The sequence below is a fragment of the Periplaneta americana genome, chromosome 5 (assembly GCF_040183065.1).
Source record: "Periplaneta americana isolate PAMFEO1 chromosome 5, P.americana_PAMFEO1_priV1, whole genome shotgun sequence".
NCBI lineage: Eukaryota > Metazoa > Arthropoda > Insecta > Blattodea > Blattidae > Periplaneta > Periplaneta americana.
The window spans coordinates 53,101,457-53,128,561 of NC_091121.1; the positions used below are offsets into that span (position 1 = coordinate 53,101,457).

The 27,105-nt window shown below is 35.7% G+C and overlaps 1 protein-coding gene across 3 annotated transcripts in view; it reads left to right on the forward strand.

Moving 5' to 3' along the window:
• LOC138699619 (uncharacterized) overlaps positions 1-26,869 on the forward strand; it is a 40,133-nt gene extending 13,264 nt beyond the window's left edge. For 2 of the 3 annotated variants that reach the window (XM_069825643.1, XM_069825645.1), the window contains exons 5-15: positions 1,957-2,078; positions 3,687-3,736; positions 7,437-7,622; positions 10,205-10,381; positions 12,441-12,620; positions 13,326-13,463; positions 16,063-16,215; positions 18,178-18,276; positions 21,500-21,651; positions 25,822-25,912; positions 26,626-26,869. In XM_069825643.1, coding sequence (XP_069681744.1) covers positions 1,957-2,078; positions 3,687-3,736; positions 7,437-7,622; positions 10,205-10,381; positions 12,441-12,620; positions 13,326-13,463; positions 16,063-16,215; positions 18,178-18,276; positions 21,500-21,651; positions 25,822-25,912; positions 26,626-26,693 — 1,416 coding nt within the window. In that variant the 3' untranslated portion in view covers positions 26,694-26,869. The remainder of the gene's footprint in view (positions 1-1,956; positions 2,079-3,686; positions 3,737-7,436; positions 7,623-10,204; positions 10,382-12,440; positions 12,621-13,325; positions 13,464-16,062; positions 16,216-18,177; positions 18,277-21,499; positions 21,652-25,821; positions 25,913-26,625) is intronic. The other variant, XM_069825644.1, reaches the window with a different exon arrangement.
• Positions 26,870-27,105: the final 236 nt, after the last annotated feature.

A 27,105-nucleotide genomic window follows, 5' to 3' on the forward strand; every position in this document is an offset into this window, starting at 1 on the left:
ACTGTATTGTGACAGCGACGGGAGATTCGAACTCACGACCAGCAGAAGGAAGTGCAAGGCCAGCCGGCGCAGAGGTTGCGCGCGCATCTGCTTCCGTGGCATGTGCTGTGGCTTAGGGGAAAGAGCGACCGCGGGAGAGTAGAGAGGGGAGCAGCAGCGTGACAGATTACTCTGGAAGCCGAATCATCGAGTGATGGAAACGACCAGAGATCGAAGGTTCGCGAAGTGTTGCCTAGCAAATAAAAGGAAACCAGCCTTCGAGAGGAGCCATTCAGTCAGTAAGCCAGTGTTGTTACAGTCAGTGAACAGAGCAAGCCAGCCAGTCTTGTGTACCGGAGTTCGACTTGAGTGTGCGTCCGCAACTGTGTCAGCATCCGAAGGCCTGAGTTTGAGTGCAGTGGACCGCAGTTGGAGGGACCTGAGTTCGAGTACAGTGGACTGTCTCTGAAGGTCTGGGGTTCGAGATTCTGTGAATGCGAGTGACTGAGCTAGAAGAACTAGCCAAGACAAACGAGCTGTGAACTGAGAACTGACAGTTCTGTGTTGTAAATAGTGCTTTGTGAATATTAGTTAAAATTAACAGTTCATTGTTGTTCGTAATAGTCCAAGTAAAATTGTCATTGTCGTCTGTGGAGTGCACTAACAAACGCTGTGTTGCTGTGCGGAGAGCAAATCCCATTGTTGACGGGAGTGCAGTTAAATTGTAGAGAGTGAAGAGTTATTGTTGAGATAAAAAAATTACATTGTTGTTCAGTATAAAAATTTACACTGGTGTCAGAAGTGGGATTTGCTCTCTGCACAGCAACACAGCTTTGGCTGGAATATACATTCTAAACTAATATCGTCCTAGAAATGCGAGCAACTGTCGTTCTAACATAATATGTTGTTGTTGTTGTTTTCTATTGCCAGGCGTTTGACAATAAAGTCATTTGACCTCTTGCACTCCAATATTTTTCAAAGATATTATCATGACCAGCCACTGAAGCACAGATTTTGAGGTGTTCCGAATCCATTTCTTGGTTTGAGTTGCATAATGGACAGTTAGGGGACCTAACATAATATGTATCAGAAGTAATATTTATGAAACACAGTTGACCTGGTTGGCGAGTTGGTATAGCGCTGGCCTTCTATGCCCAAGGTTGCGGGTTTGGTCCCGGGCCAGGTCGATGGCATTTAAATGCTTAAATGCGACAGCCCATATCAGTAGATTTACTGGCATGTAAAAGAACTCCTGCGGGACAAAATTCTGGCACATCTGGTGATGCTAATATAACCCCTGCAGTTGCGAGCGTCGTTAAATAAAACATAACATTTAACATTCTACGAAACAAACCTTGTAACATTGATATGAGCGATAATTGGATCACATTGTAGTTCTGCAGACTGAATCCAGTAAACATGGTCTTATAGTAACATAGATTGATTTCAGTAGACAAGAGTCTCAAAGCACCACAGATTGATACTACTAGACATGGGTCTTACAGTATTACAAATTGAATCCAGTACATATGGGATTTATTGTATCATTGATGGAACTTTATTCTCGATTTAGATTGTACATATGGGATTTATTGTATCATTGATGAAACTTTAGTCTCGATTTAGATTTTATTCTGTTTGGAACCATTTAGAATTCTGAAGTTACAACTAAAGCTTTTGACACATTCTGGATAGACAGTTTTTTATTTAACTTTTTATGAAAACTGATTAATTAAAAGTGGTTGTGAAGCTATGAACTGTGGTTTAAAAGAAATACATGGTCAATATAACTAGTTGACTTAATAGGCAAATAAGAGTTGAAACTAGGATTTATTAAGTGTTTTGGGTGTTGCTCATAATCAGTGTTTCAGTGCTGTTTTTTCATGGAAATACCTTCACTTAGTTCTAGCCTGTGAGCATAATGTTTTTGTAGTGTAATAATAAAAATCTGTTACTTTTTGTGTATATTTTTTTTAGGTACATAATAGACGAGAAAGCAATAATACAAGGAAAAGTCCGAAGAAAATGGTAACTACAGACTGGGACAGCATATCAATTGATAAGAGGAGTGGTCATGCACTCAGGAATCTACAGCCCAGGTAAGACTTTTTCTGTTTCTCTTCTTGTTAAACAGTGATAGTGGACGAACAACTGAGCGCAAATTTGATTTATTTATTTTTTATGCTTATTATTGAAGATGTGGAGGATGAAATTGTTGTTCACAGAGTGAAGACACTCACTCATTTGAATGATATGATGTTTGGAAGTTTGTTGTGCCATGACAGAACAGGGGTTAAGATTTGCCATTCTTCCTTCAGTCAAGTGGAACGAATATCACAAAATTTGTGTGAAAAGAAAATACTTGAAGAAAAGCATTGAAAAAGAAACCTTTTACAGTACAGTAAAACCCATTTACAACATGGGGTTCGAGAGACGTGCTTTACATCCATATTGTAACGTACCCATAGTACAGTGAAAACTTCACTCACTTTGAGTACCTATTAAAAAATAAAAATATTCTTATGAACTTCACTTACAACTTTATTTTGTCGGTTGAATCTGTTGAGTGTTTCTTTAAAGCATATTTATTCAAGCTTAAATTTTGCAACCTTATAGTTAGTATGGTCAGCTAATTTTTTACATTTCTCTATTCGTATCTGCTGTGGAGATTTAACAATGTGCACAGTTTGAGGAGAGGTGTCGACATAAGCTCAGTAACAGTTTCCTTGTTAGCAGAGGATATGTTAAACAGTCGTGTAATAGAGGGGAAGTATTCAGCAACTTATTATTATTATTATTTTTTACTTGATTTGTTTTCCTGTAATATTTGTACCATTCTATAGTTATGGCTCTGCATGGTTCTCAGTCTTATTATTAAGTTACAGAAGTTTCTTTCAATTCTTTGTTATTTTGCAGATTGAGATACAGTTGTACTAGTTTCTGTATGGGAAAATAGTTTTCAAACCTGTAAGCACCAGAATTGCATATCTTGTTTCACTCTGGCCAATACCGAGGTTATTTTACAAGTTTCTATTGCATCTTCTGATTCTATGAAATTAAAAGTAATCATAGGAATCTGATACCACTGTCACCCTGTTCTTCTTTTCTATTTTCTCATTTATTGATTTTTCTTTGCTGTTGATTCTTTGTTACTTTCTTTCTATTCTATTCTATTTCTAAGTATATGATTATGTCTCGTGACCAGAATATTGTACGAAATGGAACTATAAAAATTGGAGATTTATCCTTCGAAGAGGTGGAAAAATTCAAATACCTTGGAGCAACAGTAACAAACATAAATGACACTCAGGAGGAAATTAAACGCAGAATAAATATGGGAAATGCCTATTATTATATTTCTTATTAAAATTATTATGTGTTTAATTATAGCTGTTCTATCTTTATCTCATATTTTATCCAATTCAAAACTCGAGAGTTTACGCAAAGGTCCATGGGAGCCGAGAGATGAGGGTGGCGAGAGGTGTGCGTCACACTTTGGAGATTGAAAAAAAATCAATGCTTTACTAAATACAGTATTCTGTACAAGAAATGTTTTTATTACTGGAAAACATAATTATATGACTACTTCGTGGGTTCTTGGACTTGACTATTAGCGTCATCTCTTTTACTTAATTATAGTTCATGTTTTTGTACATTTTTTAATTACTGATAATCTGCATTTTCTAATAGTTTTCTCTTTTTTCCAGGCTACACATGAAAACCATAAACAAAAAGGAAGTCACATTCCATCTGCCAAGTAAGTGATTGTAAGAGTACGGGAAGTCTGATCTTATGGTTCTCATATAACAAAGCCTAAAATAAACACATTTTTTATATTTCTTGATGTGTTTAGTTATGTAACAACTGGAACTATTTGAGTGTATTTGTATAGCTTTTATGATTTCTTAAATTTTACTGTTGGGGAGGAAATGAAGTGTTCCAGCATTTACAGAATTCCTTTCTTGTGTTACCTTCGAGGAGGGTTGAATAATTGAATGTTATTTAGTCACTTAAAATTTAAGACTGCACCTTGGTTCAACTTTTTATAGTCATATTTGTGGGATGACCGATAAGCTGAATTATTAAAGTTAAATATATTAAGATTATGTATGCCGTCTTGTTTAGCATATCTAAAATTACATGTGATTTATTTATTCACATACATCACAATACATAGGGGGCAATAACAGATGAACGTTTTCGGCCTGGTTTGCCATCATCAGATCGTAAAAACCATTAATAACAAGATATGAACACTTTACAATAGTTACGAATAAAATACCATATTTATAAACATTTGCTATATGATAATTAAAATAAGTTAAAATTGGTCGTATGATGTATGGCATTTAAGTTAAAACAAGTGATGTGATTGTTCATTTAACATATGACATAAGTTTGAACAGCAGAAAACAGTGAAACACTACAAATGAATGCAAGTCTGTTGCATGGACTGCTGGTTTCGTAATGTGAAGTAGTACAAACTCTTCCTTGGGAAGAACATTACATGTTGCGTGCTTCACTGAAGCCTTATGAAATGTTGTGTTGGAAGCTCGGTAGTGGATACATGGCGTGAAGTCAAGTCGCTATTTCCAAAAACATACAGTCCCTGCTTATCACTAAAAGCAAACTTTTATTGTCTTTGAAAATCAGTGATTGCTTTTACTGATTTTTATTCATCTGACCCATTGTCTTGCAGGTTTATCATCGCTCATTCGTCATGGCTTTTTGTCTGCTATGTATATACTTATTTAATTTTTTATTCGTTCAATGATTGATATATTATTTCTTTCATTGATTAATGGTGGTCAGGTAGCTCAGCTGGTAGAGCATTTGGCTATTGACTGATAGGTCTAGGTACAGTCTCAAATAGTGGCAGGATTTTTCTCATTGCCAAACTTTAAGAATGATCTTGGGGTTCAATCTTTTGTCAAACTGTTTACCAGTCCATCTACATGTCCCCATGCACCTTCATAAATACTTGCATCATCATCATTCAGTTATAAACTAGGCTTTAAGAAGCAAATCTGGCTTTCAGTTATAGCTCCCTTTGAAGCTGACCCGAATAATTTCAAGGGAAAAATTGTTCCCGGGCCAGGTATCGAATCCAGGACCCTTATCGAATCCAGGACCCTTAGGTGAGCTTGTCAATGCTCTACCTACTGAGCTACCTGGAAATTGTAACTGACACCAACTCAATTTTTCCCTTTATATATTTTTTAAGGAAATAGACTTTAATAAGTTTATTTTGGTCTCATTCATATTCTTCTTTTGTTTTATCTGTAACTCTTGCAGACTCAAAAAAGGAAGAAATACTTAGATACATAAAGTATTTCTGATTTAAAAGAGTTATCTATACTTCATACTGTAAATACCTGTCTTGCGTTCTTTGCTTGTTTTCTACCTCCCACACTATGCATTTTGTGATTTACAGCTTTCATTTTGTAGCTATTCTAGTGATTGTCTATCACTAAACAGGATGATTCTCGAGGACTTACCATCCCTTATGGAGCTTATTTCTGAAGGCATTCTGACCAAAAAATTGTCATATAAACATTTGTTCTAATCTCAGTATTTTCAGAGTTACACTAATTTGAAATTGTTTGTAAAATACCATTATTATTGAGTTTTGGGTAAAAGAATATTACAGATAAATAATGAATTATTCAGGAGTATTGTTTCTTTAATTAACTGGTATTCTGAAGCTAAAAATGTATTGTGAATTCCATAGTTGCTTTGCATAGCGTTTTTTTCTTTCGATTTTTAACTACAAAATTAAATTTTCATACACATTTATCACAACAATTATTACAAATCATGCCACTTTTGTAAATTCTTCAAGACTGTACATTAGGATGCATAATTAAGCTGTAAAGAATCAAGTTTCTAAAGTCGTACGATTTGTAACAATTTTTGTGATAAGTGCATAAGAATGATGTCATTTTTATTTAAAAATTGAAAAACAACATCTGTACAAAGCAACTAACAACACATTTTTAGCTTCAGAATACTGGCTAATTAAAGAAATGATACCTCAAACAGTTCATTCTCTATTTGTAATATTCTTTTACTCTTAAAACTAAAGACAAATGATATTTTACAAACAACTTCAAATTAGTGTAACTCTGAAAATATTGAGATTAGGACACATGTTTATATGACATTTTTTGCTCAGAATGTCTTCGGAAATAAGCTTCATAAGTGACAGTAAATCCTCGTGAATCACCCTGTATAGTGAAGCTTGCAGCTTCTTCTGAACTTTCATTCAGTTGTTCATATCATTTTGATAAGTGAAGAGGCTGCTTCAAAATCGTGAAGTTATTGTAATGATGAAAGAAAGACGCTTGTGACTGACTGATGTTGTCAGTGTGCCCCTCAGAAGTGTCCAGTGAGCTCAGAAACTTGGCACTAGCCATAGGAGATTGGAATCCAGCTACACAAGGAGCATGTCTGCAAGGGATGTCAGGTTTCTTGTCCTCTTCATGTGACATATTCCAAGTGAAGAATTATCCAGAGGAAGGGTGAAATGTGAGTGGTTAGGAAAGAACTGTGAGATGACTGTGGGAAATAAATCTCACCAGCAGGGAGACCTGTGGAAGTAAAGCTGCGAGCCACAGTTCTTTAATGGGTGAATCCTGATTCAACTTCAGGTTAGGAGATGAAGGAAGCATAGAACTGTTATTCATTCAACCTGTGCTTTCTCTAACCAGGAGGTTCCATAATGGTGTGATTGGTATCAGGCTCTGAGGTCTGTACAGAACTCATTTCCATTCATGGTGAAGCCTTGAATGTCTTCACCATGCACAAACAATGGGGCTGAAAAATGAGTTGTAACGGGGTGTTTCTAAACTTGCTTTATCTCTGTATGGGACACACTTAACAAAAGATAGTAATACACTGGGACCACGAAAAAAATATCGCATTGTCAGATTTATTGCTATATTGAAGTTTATTTTGAATCATCATAATTTAAGGCTGACAAATGTGTTCCAATTCTTTTTGGCAGTTATTGTAGTCGTGGTTCATCATGATTTGTTTTGGTAGCAACAGAGTTCTTACTTTTTTAAGAGTAGTTGGTGGTTGAATGGTTACCATGTCATTACATGTGAGATTTATGGTTTACTGAGGATGATGATAATTCTTGGCGTGCTTCATTCAGAAGGAAACAAAAGTCGTAAATTTACAGTATCTACAACACCTTGCCCCTGCAGCACTTTGTCCCTGAATTAGAGAGCTTCAGACAAAAATAAATTCACTCACTGTTTTTCACCCACGTCAAAATTAAAAGTACTAATTATCATCCTATTTCCGGGGAGGGGTTGATTAATTCTGCTGGAAGAAATAAAATTTGATACTGTCAGAGTATCGGAGTTTAAAAAATCTTCGTGTATTATTAAAAATTACAAACTACACAATCATCGATTTGAGAAAGATATAGTGAGATTTTTTTTTGGTAGATAGGTCATCTACTAAAGAACAGGAAGTTTTAAGAACAAATGTAAAGACAGATCATGTCAGGAGGAATATTTACGAAGATAAAGGAAGAAGAAGGGAGGCTCCAGACAAGAATCAGATTGTGGTCTATGCAGACGTCCACTCAGAAGGCACTGCTGAGGATGAATCGGATGTGACAGCAAATGGAGGTAAAGAATGTTCAATTGAAGTGTAGTTAAGTCAGGAACCCGTCTTTAACTATCTAATTAATTTTCTTTATCTGGACATGCATTATTTTTCGAATAAATTGAACGTCTTTAATGGGATTGATTCTTAATCACTAGATATAACCTAAGATTTCACTGTGCATAGGTACAGATAAATTTGACGGAATTTCTGTCTGGTGAGACATCAAGTTCATTCAGATTTCACTTTTTGGTTGATTATTGTCTGGCTAATTTAAATTGCCACTTGAATGTAATGTTTTTCTGAATGTAGCCATTTCTAATGGTATTGTGTGGCGGGGAAAGTAGGTATTGTTTGCCATTGTTTCATGTAAATTCACTTTCAGTTATTGTTGAAAGCTATTCCTTCTTGTTGAGATTAACTTGAACATCATTGAATTCATGTGTATTTTCCATATCATAATAAATAACTTTTCTGTATACACGTTTCCTTTCAGGGTTTTGTACTTCAGTTTCCCCTTCTGAATCACTTAACCACAGTTATACATTTCTTGGTTGCTATTTTTTTTCTCTGTTTCAATAGTATGTCTAGACTTACAAAAGGACTAAGTTTGACACTTCATCTTGGATTTTTCCATATAACTTAAAAGTTATCAAATGTAACAAGTAAATTTTTTCAAAATGGTAAACGCTGGTCACATTAGTAAAATTCACTCTTGATTTGTTTGCCACTTTCCAATGTCACAAGTTACTTGTCTTTGTATTTAGGAAACGTGAAAATCTGACAAGTTGGTGCTTGTCACTTGTTTTCCTTGTTACTAGTTAAAGAATCCGTTTTTAAGAAACAGACTCTTTGATGAATACTGAGTACTAGGACAACTAAGTCACTGTCAATGATGATTTTCAATTTGTACTTTGTATTTGTGTATGGTTGGGCATTGTTACCCGTAGAAGGCTGTTGACCTATGAAATTTGGAAAGGATATGTTTTCGTTCATTTCTATGATCACTATCACAGTGTGTTTTGCAAGTATAATATTATACAAAGGTTGGAACTTTAGTAGTGGCAATTATTTATTACTAATACAAAAGTGATACTTGTGTGAAACATCTACAGTCCTTCACTGTAGTTACCAACATGTCTACAACTCATTGCCAGCGATGTGGAAGTCTTAGTATTCCTGTTGATGTTTTTGATGGAACGATCTACTGCCTGGTCGACCTGGTTGGCGAGTTGTGTAGCGCTGGCCTCCTATGCCCAAGGTTGCGGGTTCGATCCCAGGCCAAGTCAAGTGTGCTTAAATGCGACAGACTCATGTCAGTAGATTTACTGGCATGTAAAAGAACTCCTGCGGGACAAAGTTCCGGCACTTTCGGCGACGCTGATATAACCTCTGCAGTTGCAAGCGTCGTTAAATAAATGAACTGAATGCCACGAAGTGGTTCCTTCATCTTTGGGTTCAAGTCATAACCACAGGAGCTTAAGTCCGGTGAATATGATGGATGGAGAGGCACTTCCCAAACCAGCAATGGTACAGATCAGCTACAGGATGTGCCACATGCATCCGAGCATTATCCTGCGTAATGATGGCAGGGTTCTGCAAAAGTGTTGTCGCTTCCTTCACAATGCTGGTCTCAAGTTATGCTCCAAAAAGTGACAAATATTGTGTATCAACAGTCTGTCTTTGCAGTACTCCATTGTTCCTATTTTGTGAACATAGTGAAAATAACAGTTTAGATCGGTAACTCACACAAGACTATTTTCTTCTCGCCACAGCGCATGCGCTATGAGTTGAAAGGAACGTCCATTTACTATGAGGAGATTGGACATAGACTAGCATATGGTAGAAGTGAGACTAATTAATTTCGTCTCGTTTCACTTCCACAGCAGTGTTGCCACTATTAAAAGTTTCAACCCACGTAAATAATTTTAATGTTTTTAGGATGGCTTTTTTTTTTTTATAGATATTCTGTAATGTTGCTTAAATTTCTTTTCTAATGTGAAACATTTACATGCTTGATAATTGAGAATTTTGGTCACACTTGCTGTTAATACTGTGCCACCATCCAAGTGCGCTGTGTCCGCGAGCAATAGTATTCATACATAAATGAGGGGATTAATAAATGCAGGGATTATAAATAGTTAATTTAAGATAGTCTAATTCTAAAGTAGAATCGTACTTAACTGTGATATTAATTTTCGAATGATCTAATTGCCTGCAGTGACTTAAGTTATTATTACTAGTCACAATTTCAAACACTTCATCGGCATAATATTGATGTGTGAATAATTTCGACTATTAATTTCACTGGCATCTTGAGACTAGGTCTATGGAATGAAAAAATGATTATGTAGTAATTAACGAGAAGGCTCTGCCTTATTAAATTTAAGTGAAGGGAGTATAAAGATGGAAATGAAAAGGAGTATTGAAATTTTATTTAAAATCCCAGACATCCTTACTATTCCAACCATGCTCACAATAACAATTACGAACACATAAATGTTTCATGTAGTTATGGGGTTTCAATGAACACCCGGTCACTTTTTGGTTACAGTGAGTGAAGTGAAACATTATCCTTAATTTCTTATTCCTTTTTTTCTTAAAGATGACAACAAAGCAAATGAGAGTCCTCCAGCAGAGCGTAGTATGGGGACTTCCCAGCGAAATACCAGAAAGACAGAAGAAAAGAATAAGAAGATACTTGTAGACAGTCCTATAAAGTCCAGTAAAAAAGCTGCACCTAAAGCAATAAGAAAGAGGAAACTTTCTTCAGAAAAACCAGGTGATCAATTTCTTAATGTTACTACTCCTGAAGTAACACATTGCTTGCCTAATTTTAGTTCTGTTTTTCTCATGGCATGGAATATGGACACAATATTATGTTGTAAAAAATCTTTTTCGCGATTTTGACAAGATATTATTATTGGTAATTAAATGCTAATGTAATGCATTCTGAAGTGTAGAATATGCAGCATTAATATGTGAACATTTGATAAATGGCAATACTGATAATTAAATTTACAGTGAAGTGAATTTATTAACTTGGTATTGGAATGGCATCTGTGAAGAGGAAAGCTAGTTAGCCTCCATTGTACTACACAAATTTCTTATTATTATGGTAATATTATTAGTTTTAATCTGGAGTGAAGAAGTTATACATATGAACTGAAGACCAAAATATGTAGTCTTATTATCATAATTTTTCTCTTACTACCATGTATTAGCAAATCTAACATTTATTACTGTTACAACCATTGTATCAAGAAATTTAAATTTTGTATAGTATTTTTTGTCATCTAGGCAGTCTGTTATGGCAGAAAGAATGTTAATTATACAATAAAAAAAAGGTAATAATTAAAATGTAAATTTAAATAATGAATTATGCATGGTATAAATAAACACTGACACCAGTGTTTATGCCTCTTCTGGAATTTCCATGAAGAATGAAGAAATACCAGGTGGCACATGAAAAACTGGCCTGCCATGAGCAGATACAAACAAGAAATGAAAGAAATAAAAAGTAAGCTAATGCAAAGGACTGTATTTACTGAAACGATTTTGTCTTTTACATTAGGTGCTGAAAATGACCTTGTGCTTCAATGCACTTTTGGACATTCCCTAACATGTTATTATAACTTTGCGCAACTCTGCTGCATCAGTTTTCAAAATTTCATTAGGAATATTGTCCTTCAAGTCTTCTAATGTCCTTGGATTATTTGCATACACTTTTCCCTTTAGACTCCACCACAGATAAAAGTCACAAGTGGTAAGGTCCTGCGAACTTGGCCGGTCACAATCCTTTGCTGATAGTCCTTCCTTCTGTGAATCTTTCATGAATTCGTGAGATTGACTTGCGTGAAGTGTGACAGGTCGCCCCATCCTGTTGAAACACAGCATACAAGCATTCATCGGGTGTCAACTGTGCGTAAAATTCCTCAAAGATTCGCATATACACATTAGTGTTTATTGTAATTTCAAAAAATTTGGGACCCAATGATTTGCTGACTCAGCACATCACACTCAGATTTTTCTGTCGTGAATTGTATAGGGATTGTTTGTTGACCAGTATCTTGCATTCTGGGAGTTTACATGTCCTGTCAGATGGTACCAGTCTTCATCACTCATGAAATACAGCAGGAGATCCAACATTCCACTCTCAATTGTTTGACATAGCTAGGTGCAGTAATTCACACGTTTTGCCTTGTCTTTCTCCTCCAGTTCTTGGACACATGTTATTTTGTAGGGCTTCATCCCTATATGGTGTAAAACATGTTGACAAGACCTACGTGAAATGTTCACTTGTTGCGACAATTTACGTGTCGACTTAGGACTCTGGATCATTTGTGCTCGAACACAGCAGGTGTACAAATGGATGGGGCTCGATTCTTTTTTTGTGTTTGCAACTGACCCTGTATTACGCCACTTTTTCACCAAATCCTGTATACTGCTCTTTCTGTTATGGAGACGCCAGGAAACTTGTTTGCAAAAATGTCCTGCGTTTCCTTAAATGAACTGGTAGACACATATGCCACCACTATTGCGATTCTTTCTTGAAGAGAATACATCTCGCTGAGATATTTACTTCACACGTCTGAACCATGTCTTCACGGATTTCGTACTGACAATACAATACAAAACCTAGTCGCAACAGCTCCGCAACAGTAGGTGACATATTGGTGCGCGACAATGAGTAGTCTGTATTTGGTCCTGTTTTTCGTGTGCCTCTCTGTAGTTTACACATAATAATTGGGACAAATATTTCGATGTACATCCTGTCACTTTTTGGTTACAGTGAGAGAAGTGAAACATTATCCTTGATTTCTTATTTCTTTTTTTCTTAGATGGCAACAAAACAAATGAGAGTCCTCCAGTGGAGCGTGGTAAGAGAATTTCCCAGGGAAATATCAGAAAGACAGAAGAAAAGACTAAGAAGTCACTTGTAGGCAGTCCTATAAAGTCCAGTAAAAAAGCTTCACCTAAAACAATAAGAAAGACGAAACCTGCTTCAGAAAATAAACCAGGTGATAAAAATTTTTTAATGTTACTACTCCTGAAGTAATATGTTGCAAGCGTGATTTTAGTTCTGTTTTTCTCATGGCATGAAATATGGACACAATATTACGTTGCAAAAAATCACATGTAATGGACTGTGACAGATTAATTGTTGCATATGATTGAAGTCTCGCATATTTTAGTGATTATAATTTTATAGATTTTATGTGCCAATTTTGAAGTCCTGAATTTGATTTACTGATTCATTTTGTGTATAATGCATATAATATCTTTATGGGTTTCTGTGCTTCGTAGGAGTTGAAATCACCATATTTTAATACTGTGTGGATCATCTGCACTGATGTTTATACATTGACTCATATTACTTTTCTATAAATTACATTTTTTTATACTTTTCACGTAACGTTAAGACTTTATGTTTATGAGAAAATTGAAAACACATTCATGTACAGTAACTGTAATTGATGAACATCAAGAGCATACTGATAGACATTCACTCACAATATTGGCTGTTTACATACTGGCAGTATTTGTATACTGCAACCACAGTCACATACTCTGTAGTTTCTTAGTGAGCAGTTACATGCACGAACCATAGTCCACACTGGACTTGCTACGAATGTTCTACTTAGAACAGTTGCAAAGAATATGAAACCCGTTGTGTTAACTTATTCATATTTGTTCTTTTTTTTTTTTTTTACACGTGATGAAAGATTCCATCCAAAGCAGTGGCAGTGAAACACTGCAAGACCACGAGAATGTTACTGGAAAGAGGAAGAAGATGTCACCTAAAGAAATTCGTCAAAATTCACCGAGAAGTAGTAGGAAGAGTGGAACTGATAATGAAGATGGTAATTATATTTAAATCAATCTTCTTAATGTATCCAGCTGTTTGCTGACAACATAAAGTCCACTGTAGTCTATTCAGTTGTTGTTTTTCACGAGAAATGAGGGGTATTTTGATCGGTGTTCATTATAGATGCCTGTTGCTAGTAGCCAGAGTTGGGGTGTAGTCAATATATACTGCAGAGCTGTGTCTTCTGCAACTGGTACTGATGATTTTAATTTACTTCTTTTGTGGTTTATGGATGGACAGTATAGAAGAATGTGTTCCAGATCTTCATCATAATTATTACACCACAGACAAGTAGGATTATCAGAAATGTGAATTCGGTGTAGGTACAATTGAGTGACAATGTGACCTGTTCTGGCTCTTGTTAAAAATGTTTGAACATGTCTGGGCAAGTTTTTGTACATTTCCAGGTCATTTGGTTTCTTCTGTACAGTCTGTAAAATTTTACCTTTGTCAGAAGAAAGCCAGTTGTTGATCCATAGCTTTGTAAAATGAGACTTTACTGAAGCAAAAGCACTGGATAGAGATATCACTTGAAGAGGTCTTGGTTGCAAATATGTTGCCTGTTTTGCAATATTATCGACTTTCTCGTTTCCAAGTATACCACAATGACTAGGTATCCATTGAAATGTAATTAGATTTAAAGGATAATATAAATATTAATAAACTGAGAGAAAAACTGCGCAAAAAATTTTTAAGTGTACTGTGGAATGCATACAACTTGGCAGCTAGATTGGAGATGGAGATTAGTATAGTCAAACAATAATTCTTGAGAGGAGAACTAAATACAGTAAAACTTCATTTATACATTTTATGGGGTTCTGAAGAAAAAAAACGTATAAGTGAGAAAAACACGTACAGCTGAAATGGCATTTAGTTACATCTGAAATAGCATTACTAATTGATAACATGTGATTATTAAAAAAAAAAAAGTCAGTTACAAATACACTTTCCCTTTCTTCCACTCATTGGAATTCAAAAACCAATCAGCAACCTTCTTGTCATTTCAGGTTGAGTCTACTGTCAAAATATTTTCAGTGCTCTCACAGCTTTGGACCTTTGTTTAAAATGTTTAATTTCTTCTCTCTGCACATACTTCTCTCCCCTCTCTGATCTGATTCTCCATTGGTGCATAGCCAATTTACTGAAGCTAGCACGTGCAGAGACAGGAATGGGGAGCTTCGAATTTCCAGAAATTTCAAAGCTGGCCACATCTTAACAATGAACACACATTTGCGTGATTGTAATACGCACCTTTTCTGACAAAATGTCGTCTTGAAAAGTGGGATGCGTATTTATTCGCACTCAAACACTCAGACTCGAACAAATTAAAATTAGCGCAACACTCTATTTATGTTACGAGATATAGTGGGAAACAACTGACAGAAACAGCCACTGTGAGTTCGTGTTTTCTTGTATTTTGCGCACTTTTCATTCGTAATTTCTTGTCCATTTTTGACAACAATCACCAATAAGAATAATATTTTAACTACTAGAGTGACTTAATAACATTTTTTATTTCAGTGTGTGATTTTATGAATACAACTCTCAACAATTGCGCATGTATATTTTTGCAAAAATGATCTGACACATGGGTGTTCCAGTTTTGTAAATGGAATATTTACCCTAACGAACATGTGGCACAAGTGTTGGTAAAAATTACATTCCATATTTGAACTCGTGGGAATAGCTTCGACTTTCTTCGAATTCAACAACTTAAAACATTCCTTGTGTCTTTTAGAGTTGTAGTGTTTTTGTACATGGTGTCTTTTGTTCCCCAGTAGATTGACTTTACATATCTTGCATGTAAGTTTTCCACCATTCGTGGAAAAGTGCGCGATCCGAACTCCTCAACAAATCGCTGGAATTGTACATGCTGAGGCTTCTTTTCTTTTGGCATAACGCAAACTGTTGTAATGTAACTAAGGCAAATAAATGCTTTGCACTTACGGTAAACACAAGTAGGACAAATTAGAAAGACTGCGATAGGAAAAAATTACGAGTAAATACAGGAAATAGTCTAGAAGGACCAATAAAGAAGAATATGAAGAACACAAGAAATTCATATATGCCAGGAAACTCACAGGTATTGAAAACTATCTAAGACAGCACGAGTAACATCAGAGAGCTCTGCGCGAACAATGACTGTACCTTGTAGGTAAAACCCCTTCCCCCACCTCGTGATGTAATCAAAGTTCTCGGTATAGTAAACTTGTATCCACTGATACCGTACTCCATCTGCTCTCTTTGGTTATGACGAGACAAAAAATGACCCCTTTACCTGGATTCCTCCATTCTATAGTCTGTTACTCTGCCAAGAGAGACCAACCAGACTGTAGTATATATCTCTGCTTCCTGTGAACTGTCCGTCAACACTGCTGAAGCTGCAGTTGAGGCCTACAATAAGCTGGTGTCTGAAGTGCCTCTAGAAAAGTGGGTGCAGTGCTTTGATGAGCAGTTCATCGAATGGACAAGTGTATAAGATTTAAGGGGAATATTTTGAGAAGCAATATAGTTGAAAGAAGAAATAATTTATTGCTGTACATACCAGTTTGCAGAAACTCAGTGTGGCTGATATTATTTGCCTTATTTTTTAGGTGTGAGACGATCAAAGAGGAAGAGAGTGAGACGCTTGGAATATTGGAGAGGAGAAAGGATAGAATATAAAGTAGGAATTGACAACTGCCGTGAAGTGGTGGGCATAAGTGCTGGGAATCCGGATTTTGGCCAGAGTGTTCGCAGATACAAAGGTTTACATTTTGTTCATATATTATATCCTTATCAGTTTTTGAGCAAGACACATTGTAATATTCTGTAACACATTTGCATCTTAATCTGCATTTTGAAAGATCATCATGTCCCTTAAACCTTGTTCTTGAAGTGTACATGCTTTCTCTTGGTGCATTGTTTCATATACCTGTGCAACTGATTTTATTTTTTTGCGCATTTATTTGTGTGTCTAATCTATATTAATATTTTGCATGTGATGTAAATACTTTCCATTCACAGGTGTTCTGTTTAACATATGTTGAGGTATTTACTGTATGTTAAATTTTGATTTTATATTATATACAAGGTGGCCCATATGAAGTCCTACAAGCGGATACCTCTTAAATGAATCATTTTAACTAAATGATAATTTTTCCAAATTAAACAGGAAAGGGCCTTGCAGAAAAGACAATAATAACTTTCCATTGTGCCTCCTTCATAGAGCACTAATGAAATAATATAATTTTTGTGTTTTGTGATTGCAACTTTCATGTAAAGTATTTCTTCTCTAGAATACAGTGAGGTCACAAAGTGGGCAACCCCCCCCCCCCTTCTCCCGTATTACGACACTACAATGGATATAGTTGATTGGTTGATGTGGACATGTACCTGATAGTTAACAATCCAAGACATCGGTATGAAGAGCTTCATTTTCATAACATGACTGAATTCTTTGCCATGTCCTGGCAGATATTTTGTGGAGATAATCAAGATTCACTTCGTTGAAGACATCTTCCACAGCTGCTAGTAATTATGTCGTTGTGTTATAGTGGTGATTTCGCACTTTGTCCTTGATGAACCCCCCAACAAGGGTACCAACATTCACAATGTGAGTGAAATAAGAATACATGAGGAGTACTCCCACTTTATGACCTTTCTGTACAATAGAAAAAAGTAATGGTCATTTGAAATTTTGAAGAGAAACGAGATAAAGACATTAAAGCAGTAACAGTTACAAATCTATTACTTACTTCATTTTATTAAATGCTTAAAGTAGCCTCCATTAACAATTAAACATTCATTACGTTGCGTAAAGATTATTTTTTTGGTCCTACAGAATATATCTGTTATGATAACAATGGTTATTAGAGGAGAAAAACTCGCTCCGATGCTGGGGATCGAATCTGGGTCCTTGGTTCTATGTACTAAGTGTTCTAACCACTGAGCTATGCTGAAGTTCAATTCACAGCACTGGATCGAATTACTCTCTTGTGTTTTTCCCTTTGTGGTCTGGCTCCAAGTTCGACATATATGTTGACATTTATATTAAGTCAACTGCCATTATATAAGGAGCGCACTCAATTGAGTGACTTGATGGCCGGGATTCCACAGTAATATGCACTGTTGGGCGAAGAATCTATGTAAAGATTAATTTTTTGGTCCTACAGAATATATCTGTTATGGTAACAATGGTTATTAGAGGAGAAAAATACTCCCTGGCACCGGGAATCGAATCCGGGTCCTTGCTTCTACGTACCAAGTGCTCTAACCACTGTGCTACGCCGAAGTTCAATCCACAGCACCGGATCGAATTTTTCTTCTCTATTAACCATTGTTATCATAACAGATATATTCTGTAGGACCAAAAAGTGGCGTGTCTTATTGAAGTTTTACTATACATGATTTGAAAGAAATAGCCACCACCAGTTGTATATACGAGTATATCATTGTAGTTGCCAATCTTTTACGCTACCTTCTCCTTATAGTATCTCGTGTGTACCTTTTTATGGCAAAATTTGGCAAAAACTGTGGGATTTATACCGAGTAAATTTACTCAAATAAATTCTACTATTGAGGAGACTATCATTCTCAACATGTTAATAGGACAGATAATTGTAAAACAGAGTTCTTTTAATCTTTGATTGATTGATATTTTTACATAGATATTTTTTATTTATTGTTGCTCCTCTTGTGTTAATACATTTTCTTTTTCCATATTTTAGCAAGACGGAAGCACATTATCACAGATTTACTTGACCGAGATCAAGATTTCAGAAGAAATTTGATACCAATGTCTCATGGAAGTAGTCCACAAATGTGTGGTGAGTTAAAGAAAGGAATTTCCTTAGGGTTTCTGTTATTGCAGTCATTCCAAGAGATTATGCAGAGAATATGTGCTATTTTATATGGCTGAATGATCCAACTTGTAGGAAATGTGGGTTGAATGTTGAGTCATCAACTCAAATTCTGCTGGATTGTCTAGGTTCAAGCCACATCAGCCGTTGATACTTCAAGAAACATATGTTGTCTGCCCAGGAAATAAAACACAGCAGTAAACTTTCACTAAAAACATAATATATTTCGTCTACTGTTGTATAAAAGTCTCTGATATATGAGCTGTCACTCACAGAATCATTTAACACTAAATTTAAGTTGTGAGCCATGCAATGTATATAAGTAGCTGTCCGTACTCTCTCCTTGATAAGTTCTTGCTGTCCAAGTATTGGCTGCTCATATTAGCCATGCCATCATATTCCAGACCATTACATACAGGATGGAAGTGAAATAGATTTTAGAGCGAATAGTTCATGTTGTATGTAACAAAAAACTGTAATACCATATTGGTGGAAAGTTCATAGGTTTCTCAGAAAAAAAAAATGTTTCCCCCACTCAAATGTTTAACACCCTCTTATTTGGTAACTATTGCGAATTGGATCGTGATTTTTGTCCATATCGACAGAAAATCTAATAAAGAATCATTTATCCCTCTGTCATATTTCAATAGTGTGGGCAGTTTTCGTGTAAATCTAATTTAAAAACACTAATTTCAAACAACTGAAAAATGCAATCCACATCACAATGTTTTAGCTACAGAAGGAAGTATGAGGCAGTACACGTACATTGAGTTCGTTGACCTCTTACATCTGTACTGCGATACGAAATACTTTTAGCAGCGAGATTGCCAGACTGCTGAAACTTCCAACTTAATTTTCTAATTAACTGTGCATTTAATCACAAAATGTTACATATGTTTTCTATTCATTTAAATGTACCCTATTGTCCCTTTCAGTCTGCAAGGTTATTTCACTTCTACCCTGTATATTCAGATCCAATTTATTGTTTTCCAGGATCTTCAAAATTTCATTCTCGAAAGACTTTCCTGTTTGCTCTTCCATTCTGTAGAATCACCCCAACTCTGGCTACTAGCAACAGGCATCTATAATGAACACTGATCAAAATACCCCTCATTTCTCTTGAAAAACAACAACTGAATAGACTACAGTGGACTATAGTGGACTTTATGTTGTCAGCAAACAGCTAGATACATTAAGAAGATTGATTGATTCCATTCTGTAGAAGCCAATGAAAGATACGTGATTAGTTGCTGATCTCCCTAGGTCGATTTCAACATATCTGATGACCTAAAGAATACTAAAAAATGACCTTAAAATGATGACTTTATGACTTCAAAATCAATTAAAAATGACCTAAAAATAAAAAAGAATGACTTAACAATTACCTTTATTTGTCGACTTCCTTATACAATATGGCAATATCACTTACACTTTATCACTCAACACTGCATTACAATAACTTACAAACACCTTTTGCAAGTTTTCAAATTTGAAGGACCGTCGATTATCAACTAATAAGGACTTATACATGGAAATCTCGGAAGACATAATTATTGAGTTTGTGGAATGGGATGTTTGCCGAGACAAAAGCTTGACATAGCTCTTCGTAAAACACTGAATTCGCTGAGTTTGCACTAGTGCATTGCCCGAGAAGCATCTGTTGTTTTTTTCTTTCTCCTGCTTGAAGATCGCGTTTATGTTTCTCTCTGTTCACATGTTGGTCCACGGTGAATCTCTTCTCTGCTGAAACCTTCACTTCACAAATTTTACAGTACAATATAGTACCATCACTAGAAAATACAGTGTCGCCATACTCTGATACAAACTGTTTTAATTTCACGGAATTGCTTGTTTTTAATTTCGGCATGGCAAAATAGAAATATTACTTCAGTACCTCTAAACGACTACCTTCCGCTCTGTGAATGACTGAATTGTAACCAGTACACAAGAACCCATGACAGTGCGAACCTCAAACAGGTAATTTCACCCCCACATTCCTTTAGAGGACAAAGTTGGTCTTAAAATAGACATGACCGGTTAGTTGGACGAGTCCAAATGTTTAACAGAACATGAATAGGGGAGGCCACAATGCAACAGATTTCCAAGAATTCATAGATTTCGTGCTTCAGAAACATAATTTTACTAATATTAACAATAATGCAATCAAAATCGCTAAAAATGACAAACACCCGGATTTGTTCTTAAAATATGACTAATAGAAAGTAATAATCCGTAAAAAATGCCCTATCAGAGAAAAGTGTCCAAAAATTCATAAAAAATGACCCATCAAATTGGTTTAATTTCACTGAAGATGATATGAGCTACATTTATCATCCATAGAGCATTGTCCTAGCATCAGAAAAAAGATGCAAAGTCATCGAAATCCGGGCCCTACTAATTACCATACCTCTCTGATCAACTCTGCTTTCGTACTTGGTCGTATCTGGTAAAACAGAAAAGAAAAGGAACTTATTTAATTTTGTGAACAATTGACCTCAAAACTGCCTTCGGCAATAGTGATATTAGTTCATTTTGCATGTAGGACTTGAACATTTTGTTCTGCTTTTCTCATTGTCAATATGAGCCTTCAATTGTTCATAAACAGCAAATAAGTCAATAATATTAGAAAATTTCCTTTATTATGAGAAGTAAATTTTTCATCATGTCCACAGAATGGTATGTTGCAAGAGGTTGGGGTTAAAATTGTATTTAATATCCTTGATAGTATAGCAGTAATTTTTGTATGTTTCTTTTGAAAGAATTATAATGCAATCGACTTGTTTTTCTTCCAGTTCTCATATGTTAAACAAGGTATGAAATGAGTGAGAGATTGCGCACTCGAATTCCAAGCTCAATTCACATTATTAAAAAATAACCCTTCAAAACTTTAAGATGATTTTAGGCAGTACATTGGAAGGCTTTAATACAGTAAACTCTTCGTAACAAAAACTCTCGAGATGAGTGCTGATGTAAGATCTATGAAATATAAAGGAATTGAAATTGAGTTATGGAAGTTAACATTACTGAATCATTTGAAGAGATTGTGGTTTGTAAATGATTTGATGAGAAAGTTGACGAAACAGTGAGTAAATATGAACTGTTGTAAACCAATAGATGCAGCCTTTGACATTTCTCTGCTAATGTTTGATAACATATTTGCAGTTTGAGAATGAAATTGGTTTTCTTGCAGAGTGTTTTTCTACATTTCGCATTGAATCAGAAACAGTTGAGAGTGATATGCCAATCTTGACTGGTCTGGAGGCCCCGGGCATGTCAGCTGGTATCATGAGCATTGAACCCTCCTTTGTGGTGAATGACCTGGTCAATGATGAGTTTAATCTTGTAAGTAACAATAATTTATTTTGTCTTTATCCATCTCTTTTGTACCTTTAAACTAAAGTTAACAGTGTTTACGATCGATACTTTTGGATAACACACCAAAAATAAATTGGGAACACTTAAAATATAAGTAAAGGTTCAAAAGATTATACATTAATTAAAAAAATTAAAACTGAAATTAAATAAGCAGAATAGTACATGAATTAACATTTTCTTATAAGAGTTCTATCCTTAGATAACTTCAAGGTGTCACAATAAAGAAACCGGATTCATGCTCTAACCCTTTATTGAAAAAAATCAGACACTCGAAATTTCCTCCCCGATCCCTACACCACTCCATGCGAATTTTCCACTGTTGGAAGCAGTGCTGCAGGTAATCTTGTGTTATGCTGTTTAAGAGTTGCGTCACTTTTGCTTTCACTGCATCCACAGACTCGAACTTGGTTCCTTTGAGCGCAGACTTGACTTTCGGGAAGAGAAAAAAGTCGCATGGTGGTAGGTCCAGCGAATATGGTGGATGTTACATCACTAGAATGTTGTATTTCATCAAATAACTCTTCACAGATAGTGTTTTGTCCTGGTGAAGGACCCATGAGGCATTTTTGCCCAACTCTGGTCTCTTTTGTTGCACACATTCACGAAGGGTCTTCAAAACATTTTTATAATAAGACTGATTGATACTCTGGCCTTCAGGCGCCCAATCAATGTAGATAACCCCCCCCCCCCCCTTTCGATATCGAAAGAAACAATCCTCATTGCTTTGAATTTCGATTTACTCATATGCACTTTCTTCTTCCTATGGGATTGAGGGTTCTTTCAATGCATGGATTGTCGCTTAGTCTCTGGATCATATTGAGAAATTCAAATTTTGTCACACGTAATTACATTTTGGAATAAGTGAAAGTCTCAGGAATCTTCTCTGCCACATCAATAAATTTAAAAATGCAGTTATATTGTCAGACTCCAAAGCAGCTATTCTATCAATAGTCTCTAGACACACACCTTCATCTCAAATAGCAGAAATAAATAAAATGCTCTCTCAACTAATAACACTCAATAAAAGAATTGTATTCCAATGGATACCATCCCATTGTGGAATCCTGGGAAACGAGAATGCAGATGCTTTAGCAAAGAAGGGCAGCACTGCAACTTACAGACCTGTTACTAAATCTACGTATTCCTCTGTGAAAAGATTGATTAAATCTACATACTTTGACTTCAACAAACAAAATTTGATAACACAATCTCAAGGGAAAAAATGGAACTCTCTGCATCAAAATCCACAGTTAATTCCCGATTTACCACGAAAATCGTCTGTAGCTGCATTTAGATTGGCAACAGGCCATGACTGTTTGGCCAAGCATCTGCATAGAATTGGAATATATCAGTCCCCTAACTGTCCATTGTGCAACTCAAATCAAGAAATGGATTCAGAACATCTCAAAATCTGTGCGTCAGTGGCTAACCATGACAATATCTTTGAAAAATATTGGAGTGCAAGAGGTCAAATGACTTTATTGTCAAATGCCTGGCATTAGAAAACAACAACAACAACATTTTGGAAGAAATCAGGATCATTTTCAATGTTTTCAGGACTGTCAGCACAGCAATTCACTTGATGTTCCTTTTACTTGGGTGTGAGGATTTTTGGCACCACTTTAGCACACACCTTTTTCATGCCCAGATCGTCGTGATAAATCTGTCAAACTCTTTCCTTATTGATGTTGGTAAGTAGCTTGAATGCTCAGTCGACGGTCTCCTCGAACAATCTTAGCGACCTTCTCCACATTCTCTTGAGTTTTCGTAGTGGAAGGATGGCCTGATTTTGGATCGTCCTCGACGTCTTCTCTACCCTCCTTAAATCTCCTAAACCATTCCAAAACTTGCGTGCGAGATAGACACTGATCACCATAAACTTCTGGCAACAAATTGTAAGTTTCTGTGGCAGATTTTCCACGTTGTTCTACTTTAACACTCACCATTATTCCGACGGATCTCAGACACACGATCCGCTTCTTACATTGGTCATGGCCAGACTAACCACCGCGCATGAGTGAAACTTTGTGTGACGGTAGAGGGGTGTCCGCAGGTCAATCCCCTACCCTCTTCTTCCTCATTGAAGTGGCCGGAAATGAGTAATAAATCAATCCGGTTTCTTTATTGCCACACCTCGTATATGACTTCTGTGTGGGACAATAAACAGTTATAAATGCTTCCCATTTCCTCACAAAGTGCTGCAAAAATGCGGGAATTTGGAAGGTATCTTTTAACTCAGTTTTCATTCCTTCAGGCATGTGTTTGCAAACAGTGTGTCTAAGAAATGTTTTGTCACTACTCGTTTTATTGTGGCAACAAACCCAGCATAAGCCCCTGTCATAAATTTCACACCATAGTGAGTTCAGTCTATTGCACTTCTGCAAAAGTATTTGTCGGTTAACTTAAATATATTTTCTTCTGTAATTCTCTCTTTTAAGAGTTTGCAGAATAAGAGCTCTTCTTCTATGGATTCCCTATTAGTATACCTGTCAAAAAGTGACAAAATGGCTAAATTGGCAACATCAGTTGATTCGTGTAGTTGAATAGCATGGTAGACATGTTGTTGGACAGTAGTACTATATCGATCTTTTTTTGTAAAAAATTTAACAAACATATACTACACTGGGTGTACTAGATATTCTGCGATCAAATGAGGTTTTGCAGTTGGATCATTTATAATTATAACACATAGTTGAAAATAAATGCCTTAGAACAACTGAAGATAAGTGGAAAGGGGATAAGAATAAGCTGGTGGAGGGATAAGGTCGTCATAGATAATGGGAGCAACTGGGGAAAAAGCAGCATAATTATATTGTGTGGAAAGGAAAGAACTATGTGGAAGCATTAAGGTATGGTCAACGTCGCTACTTTTGCTGTGCAACTTTTGTACTGCAGCTTCAAAAGTTGCATGTTGTGTTCACACGTAAGCCAAAAGTAGCACGCTGCATGCTACTTTTCGTGCTGTGCAACCCAAGTGTTGCAGAAGTTGCAACTGGAGGTTGCGAGTCTATTATACAAGGTGCTACTTTTCCAGCTGCAGTCTAGATGCAGCTTTCCATGTCTGTGTTGACTTTTCAATATACATTTTGTGGTTATGTTCGCATTAGAGTTTCGGATTATGAAACTCGTGCAATAGCTTACTTATCTATTATTTGCTTTTCTGTCCTAATTAGTATTCAGAAATTGGCATTATTTTTACTATAAAGCTATTAAAAACGCCTATATACTTAAATGATAACCAACAGCATATTCACGTAATCAGTGTCAGCAACCCTCTTGTTTGAAACTATGCTATGGGAAAAAAAAAATTAATTATATTGTCAGCATATATACTCTGTGTTGTACATTTAGTAACTGTTATAAATCATTTATTTCCACCACATCTAATTGGCCTGTTAGGCGCAGTTGGTATAGCGCTGGCTTCCTATGCAGGCTTAAATGCGACAGGCTCATGTCAGTAGATTTACTGGCATGTGAAAGAACTGTGGGACAAAACTCCGGCATACCAGCGATGCTGATATAACCTCAGCAGTTGCGAGCGTCATTAAATAAAACATAACATTATATCATATCTAACATTAAAATATATTCAAACAATAAAAATAACATTGGTACATTTGGGTGGCAACACTGGTCGCAACCACTGCAAAAGTTTCAACAAAACCGATATAAAAAATGCTGCGGCTGCAACCCTGAGAGGCCTGTTCACATGTCGCTACTTTTAAGCTGCGGGCAGCATGAAAAAGTAGCAGACAGCAGGTTCGGCAGCCACTAGTTTTGGTTTGCACCATTGTTCACACATCGCAGTACGAGAGTTGCGCAGTTTTTTGTACTGCAGCGCTGCAAAAGTTGTGACATGTGGCCGTACCTTTACACCCATATTGAAGTCTTAAGGATTTAAAATCCGCAAAGTCTTCTGAAGTATCTCATTTACAACTATATTTAATCAAACTGAATGTTTTCCCTTTGAAAGTCATAATGTTAGTTTTGTTTATTGATGCTTTAAAAAGTTGTATATTTTGCACATCTCACTTAACTGATGAGTTGACAATAGTAATTTTTTCTCACTATTTTGTAATAGGACCTTATCAACATCAGAAACCGAAGTGTTAATAAAATGATGACTTGTAATTGCAGGTATCCTTCATCATGAGTGGAACTGTAACTGTGAAAATTAAAAAAATGAAGAGGACTCTGAGGAAAAGTGAAATATTTTTTGTACCTAAAGGTAATACAATAATTGTGTGGTCGCCTCTTCAGTTGAAACTAACATACTGTAGTCCTTGCCAGCCTTTATCATGTTGTCAATGTAGTATTACATTATTAGCAAATTATATACATTTCAGTATGTAGATAAAATTTAAAGTATGGGTGATTGATATGTCTGTTAGTCGTAGTTGAATTCTATTTCTCAGGTTGCAATGATTGCTGAATCTTATATATTCAGAAACATAAAAGATAATGAGGTTAGGCAGTAGGTATGTTTGATTGCTAATCCGGAGATACCTATTTTCTCTTGGGCTGATTACCTGGTTGCCCCCCCCTGTACTAATTTCTTCTACATGAGTCATGTAAAATATCTGAGTTCCTTAAGTTGTAACAGTCACTGACCTTTTCAAAAGTATACAAAAGTAATCCATTATCTATATGAAAGCACTGTTTAATATAATTGGTTTAATTCTATTCTATTCTCAAGTTCTCCCAGTGAAATTATTATTCATTGATGACATCATGTCTGTAATGTTGGAAAATGGTGATTTATTTAATTATTTACTTATTCTTTCTGTATCCTTTTCAAATTTTAGTGTATAAACTTCATGTTTAAATATTTAAAGGGTTTTAAATATGATGGCATGGACGACAGATGAAATTTGACATGGAAATTTATGATAAAGCTGCCAATGTTTTGATTCTGATTCTTGCTTTGTGGCTTTGTTTCAGGTATTCATTATTCGATATCGAACATGTCCCGAAATGAAGCTGTCATTGGGTACACACTGTATGAATAACACCACCAGTGTCCAGTGTTCTTTTATAAAGATGTGGTATTGCTTAAGTAATTTTCGTGTTCTAAACTTTTGTTGAAACAAGATTTTCAATTGTGTGATAATAATAAAATCAATTTATAAGCCTTCAACTTTTATAAAATTTACTTGATTTTATCTAATATATTTTATCATTTGTATTTGTATGTTTTTATATTGTTTGACATCTTTTCACAGTTCTCCTACACCACAATCTTTTATTCCATCTATCCAATGCCATGATACATTGAATGTGTTCTTACCTAATTAATTGTTTTTCACTTATTTAATATACTACAGGGTGAACCAAAAGTTGCTTAGTGCCCCCTGTAAAATGTAAAGGAATTGTGCTGAGTCAAATTTGTCATGATAGAAAAGGTTAGACCCAGGGGGGAAC